Genomic DNA, 6,000 nt, shown 5'->3' with positions numbered 1-6,000 from the left:
TTTATTAAAAGAACTTTTATTTGACATTTCAAACTGTTCATCTTGAAAATAGTAATGGCAAATGCTTATCAGTTACTTCTGTGTGCCAGGCACATTCTAAGTGCTTTATATTCTTTTATATTCATTAACCATCTGCAGTAGGTACTGTTACCATTCCCACGTAACAGATGAGGAAAGAGGCTTAGAGAGGGGAAGTTGCTTGCCCCAAACCACACAATTGATTAGTGATGGATTCAACCCCAGGCAGTAGATCTCAGAGCTCAGAGTGCTAACCATTCACCTCTCTCATTTCCCACATCATCTTCATCCTGGATAGGGATTCCTTTTTACATGATTTTTAATAAAACTAAAGCAGAAGGGTTTTGCTTTAAAATGGTGTCATAGGTTGAGTGAGTAGGAAATGGGCTATGTTGAGTCCATAATTCAAGTCTGATAGCCAGTTAATGAACCTCGTTAGCTGCACAAATAATTCTTCACAACTCAAGGCTCAAATGTTTTCAGTTAGTGTATCCTCATTATTCCACATGCAGTAAACATTCTCTCTTCTTTTTCACTATAAGAGCAACATCGTTTTTCAGTTTCCATAAGCTGGATTCAAGCAGGTCCCCAAAGTCCTTTAACATGTGTGACTGTTGGTGTACAAATGGTCGAAGCATTTGATCGTCTTCCTAAAATTAAAAGAAAGAAAAAAGTGAGTGTATCAAACCCAAGTTCTTGTGCTGGGCAAATGCACAGTGAGGACAAACAAACCAAAACATCAGAGTTTGGAGTGGAGAAAATTTTATTAGTCGAGGAGACCTGGCCTTGTCTCCATCATGCTGGCTGGCCAGGGCACAAGGTTTTTAAAAGCAAAAAAGTAAGGAGGGGGGGGTATCTTTGTAATTTCAGCTTTCCTATGTGACCTTGGTCACAGACTTCACGGTACCATCTTGTGACTGGATGTGTCACGGTGATTGTGATTGATCGCTGTGTTCCTGCAAAGCAAAGTGGTAAATCATGGCCTTGTGATCCTTTCACTTCTTTTCAGAAGAGAGCAAAAGCAATGGTCGAGGCATTTTATTATTCACTTAGAGCTTTCATGAGTGTTCAGAAGTTTTGGTTTTGGTTTTTTTGTTGTGTTTTTTTTTTTTAGGGCCACACCCATGGCATATGGAAGTTTCCAGGCTAGGGGTCAAATCAGAGCTGCAGCTGCCGACCTACACCACAGCCACAGCAACACTGGATACTTAACCCACTGAGTGAGGCCAGGGATCGAACCCACATCCTCATGGATACTGTTCAGGTCTTTAACCCGCTGGGCCACAAGGGGAACTCCCAGGAGTTTTAGTTCTTAACCCTCCCAGCATCGTCAGTTTCACATTGGCTTGGGGCCAGCTGATGGAAGCCACAGGACATGACCTCTCCAGTTTGGGGTCTTAAATCAAGACCTTATTTTAAGATAACAATCATGGAAAGGATTATGTTGGGTTTGCTTTTCCTTTGTTTCTGCGTTCCTTCCCTTTTGTAGCTGGTAACTGCTTGACTCTGCCCTTTGGAACTTAGGAAGGTCTAGAGGACTAAAGCCTTTTTCTACAAAAAGACATGGGGGACACAGCAGGGCTTTTGTACCTGGGAGGACCACACAGGGTCCTGCTCTGTTCAGTGATGTGAGTAGACTCACATCACCGCAGTGAAAGTATTGTGTGTGGACGTGATTGGGGTGTCCCGGGAGTTCTCCCTTTGGGCTAGAAAGCTGCATTCGAAAGCTGCTACCAGAGGCATGTCACCTAGTCACCTAGGAGCATGTTTGGTTTGGGGAAAGCCGATTGAATGGCCCTTTTCTTACTGCCAACAGGGAAAATTAGGGGGATATCCAAATATTTGAGATTGGTATGTATTCTTTTAATACTGTAGAAGTTCTGAGGTTTGCAAAGGATTGTCTGGGGTGGGAATTCTCCTATTGATAGGGTTTCATATTCGTTTCCTTTCCCCTGATCCTTAATGAAACACCTGCTCAGATGCTTTGGTCATTTTTTTCTAAAGTGTTTTCCAATGCGTTGTCTATTTTAAAAGTATGTAGGTTGTTGGGGTTCCTGTCGTGGTGCAGCAGAAGCGGATCGGACTAGGAGCCATGAGGTTGTGGGTTCGATCCCTGGCCTCACTCAGTGGGTTGAGGATCTGGTGTTGCCGTGAGCTGTGGTGTAGGTCACAGACGCGGCTTGAATATGGTGTTGCTGTGGCTCTGGCATAGGCCGGCAGCAATAGCTCTGATTGGACCCTTAGCCTGGGAACCTCCATATGCCGCTAGCGCGGCCCTAAAAGGACAAGAAGACCAAAAAAAAAAGTACATAGTTGTTTATATATTCTGGATACTAATCTTGGTGATAAATAATACAAATAGATTCTCTCAGGTTGTGGCTTATTTTTAGCTTTATTTTTAGTGTCTTTCATCTTGCTAGTTTTCCCTATTTTTTTTTATTGTGAGCTATATATACAAAAGAGTACCCAGAATGTATGCATAGATACAGTTGGAATACATCTGCTCAGGAAAAAACTGCCTCCTCCTGGCCAAGAAGCAGGGAAGTGTGTGATCATCATTTTTGTGCCACCTAGAATGCAGTCCTGACAGTATATTTTGCCTGTCTTTTGGCTGTTTGTGCCATAATTTGCTTGTTTTCTGTGGATATGTTAGGATGTTTCTAGTTTGGGCTATTATGGAAGATGGTATTAAAAAAACAGCCAATGCAGAATTCCCGTCATGGCTCAGCAGTTAGTGAACTGGACTAGCATCCGTGAGGATGAGGATTCGATCCCTGGCCTTGCTCAGTGGGTTGAGGATCCGGCATTGCTGTGAGCTGTGGTGTAGGTTGAAGACGCGGCTCAGATCTGGTGTTGCTGGTGCTGTGGTGTAGGCTGGCAGTTGCATCTCCAGTTGGACCCCTAGCCTGGGAACCTCCATATGCTGTGGGTGTAGCCCTATAAGACAAAAAAAGACCAAAAAAGAAAAAAAAACACCCAAAACAGCCAGTGCGTACATATGCATGGGTTTCTGCAGAGTTTTTCAGCCAATCCATCATCTGAACCACAAAACAGAAAATGACTTGGAAGACTATTTTCCCAGTTCTGTCAAGAATGGTGTATAACTAGTACCATTCCAAATAGGAGAGCAATTAAGTCAGTACATACATAGCCTGGAAGAGGTGGTTCTCAAACTTGAGTTTAAGGCCGAATCCTCTGGAGAGCTTGTTAAAGCGTGTATAACTGGGCCTCAAGCCCAGAGGTTCTGATTCAGCAGGTCTGGGAGGGGACCCTGGAAATAGCATTCTGACAAGATCTCAGGTGAAGCTGAGAAGCCAGTGGGGGAACCCCACTTTGAGAACCTCATCCTCAGGGCTCAGGTCTCTGCAGAACCAGTTTACTCTGGAGGAGTTGAATTGCAAGTGTATATTATTAGGGAAGATGCATCTTTTTTTTTTTTTGTCTTTTTGTTGTTGTTGTTGCTATTTCTTGGGCCGCTCCCGCAGCATATGGAGGTTCCCAGGCTAGGGGTTGAATCGGAGCTGTAGCCACTGGCCTACGCCAGAGCCACAGCAACGTGGGATCCGAGCCGCGTCTGCAACCTACACCACAGCTCACGGCAACGCCGGATCGTTAACCCACTGAGCAAGGGCAGGGATCGAACCCGCAACCTCATGGTTCCTAGTCGGATTCGTTAACCACTGCGCCACGACGGGAACTCCAGAAGATGCATCTTTGACTTTTACTAGAGAAATGGCAAACAGTATTTAAGTGGTTGTACCAATCTACTCCTTCCAGAATGGCATGAAAGTTTCTGTTGCTTCGTATATTTACCAAAACTTGATATTTTCAGACTGAAATTGTTGCTAGTATAGTTACTTGCCAGTCTGATAATCTAGTATATCACTGTGGTTTCAATTAGTGTTCCTTAAATTATTTAATGAGGTTAAGCACTTTTTCATGTATTTATTGGCCTTTTTGATTTCCTCTTTTGTGAAGTTTCTGTTAGTCTTCTGACCATTTTTTTTCTATTGGGTCAAAATCTACTTCTGTTTTTCTTTTTGGTTTGTAGTACTTTATTTTGGATATTAGCTCATTATATGTTAAATGTGTTACAAATGACTTTTCCTATTCCTTTTGACTTACTTTGGTTTATGAACCAAACTTATCTTAATGTAGGTGAATCTAGCGATCTTTTTCTTTAAATCTAGGTATTTTGTGTCGTGTTTAAATCCTTTTCTACTGTAAGATCATAAAGACATCTCCCAAAGTGTCTTCTGTAAGCATTAGGGGTTTACCTTTCACATCGAGGTCTTTAATTCTCACCTAAACTTGATTTCTGGGTATAGTTTTAAATAAGACTCCAGTTTCATTTATCTTCATATGTACTTGTAATTCTCCAGCACTATTTGTTGAAAAATCCATCCTTGCCACATTCATCTTTGGTTTCACCTCGGTCATACATCATCTCGAGCTCTGAGTGAACGTATTTCTGGGGCTTCTCTTCTTTCCTTTGGATATCTTATTTACATTTGGGCCAATATCTTATCATCTGTTACAATACTATTAAAATAAGTCTTGACATCAGGTACTGCATGTCTTCCTACCTTGTTTTGGGGTCTTGATTGGCTTAGCTAATCTTTTGCTTTTGGAATTCCATCTAAATTATAGGATTGTCTTGTCAGATGCCATTACATTTTATTGGCATTATATTGACTCTCAGGAGATTTGATAGAGTTACAGAAGCAAATCTTCCAAACTATGGAGCCATGGCATGTTTCTCCATTTATTTAGATTATTTTTAACATCGCTCAAGTTTTAAAATATTCTCCATAGAATTTATGTTATTCTTTTATGTTAGCTATAGGGCTACTTATAGTAGTAGTTCTTACATTTGATGCAGTTATAAATGCTATCTTCCATTTAATTTTTTTGTCTTGTTTCTTTTATATTCAAATACAATTTATTTATTTATTTTTAGACGTGATGACTTTTCTTGAGTGTGGTGATTTCACAAGTGTATATATGTGTCACACATATCTAATTGACATTTAAAAAAATTTTTATTATGATTGATTTACAAAGTTCTGTCAATTTCTGCTATATAGCAAAGTGACCCAGTCATATACACACACACACACACATTCTTTTTCTCACATTATCCTCCATCATGTTCCATCACAAGTGATTAGATACATAGTTCTCTGTCCTATACAGCAGGAGCTAATTGCCTGTCCGCTCCAAATGCAAGAGTTTTCATTCACTAACCCCCGACTCCCAATCCATCCCACACCCTCCTGCTCCCCCCCCAGCAAACACGAGTCTGTCCTACATGTCCATGATCTTTTCTGTTTTGTCAGTTGTGCCATATTTTATTTTATTTTTGTTCGTTGATGTATATTTGAGTCAGTGAAGAATAAATGGATAATACAGTTTGCATGGTGAGATTTGGCCCAGACCTGGACCAAAGGGTAGAACCTATGACTCCATTATGATAGAGGATAAAGTCCAGGGTTTCTGAGGCAGCCCACAAGGTCCCACCTGTCCCATCCCCTGCTTATCTTATTTCTTGGGCTTCCTGGTCCCTGCTCTGAAATACTACTGTTGTATGTCTCTAGCTAGATGCTAGTCCTTGCACTTCTGATGCTCTTCTTGCTCTGACTTCCTGGCAAATAATCTTTCAGCATTAAGCTCAAGAGTCATCTCTTCTAGAAGGTTTTTCTGACTTGCTTAGGAGCAAGAAAAAGAGGTCCATACCAATGAAGTCACATGTGTCAGCCAGACCCGGACGTGCTGGAAGCCAGACTTGCATTTTGTTTTCTCTTCAGAACTGGTCAGTAAGAAGGCAGCCCTTCATTATAGTGAGTCATCAGCCTTCAGTGGGTGTCCAGTTGCCCAAATTCTAATAAGCCAGTGTTGCTACTGTCCTCTGATTTTAATATCCATTATGACTAAAGATATAGAGCATCTTTGGATCAAGTGAGCCATATTTTAGACTCTACT

The 6,000-nt window shown here is 41.3% G+C and overlaps 1 protein-coding gene across 1 annotated transcript in view; it reads right to left on the bottom strand.

Annotated features, from left to right (window-relative positions):
- The window catches only part of LOC125112447 (kinesin-like protein KIF28P), a 72,244-nt gene continuing 66,244 nt past the window's right edge, over nucleotides 1-6,000 (bottom strand). The window contains exon 23 of the mRNA XM_047754628.1: nucleotides 1-668. Coding sequence (XP_047610584.1) covers nucleotides 516-668 — 153 coding nt within the window. The 3' untranslated portion in view covers nucleotides 1-515. The remainder of the gene's footprint in view (nucleotides 669-6,000) is intronic.

This window comes from Phacochoerus africanus, chromosome 12, assembly GCF_016906955.1.
Source record: "Phacochoerus africanus isolate WHEZ1 chromosome 12, ROS_Pafr_v1, whole genome shotgun sequence".
Taxonomy (NCBI): Eukaryota; Metazoa; Chordata; class Mammalia; order Artiodactyla; family Suidae; genus Phacochoerus; species Phacochoerus africanus.
This window is presented reverse-complemented; position numbering and strand designations above follow the sequence as displayed.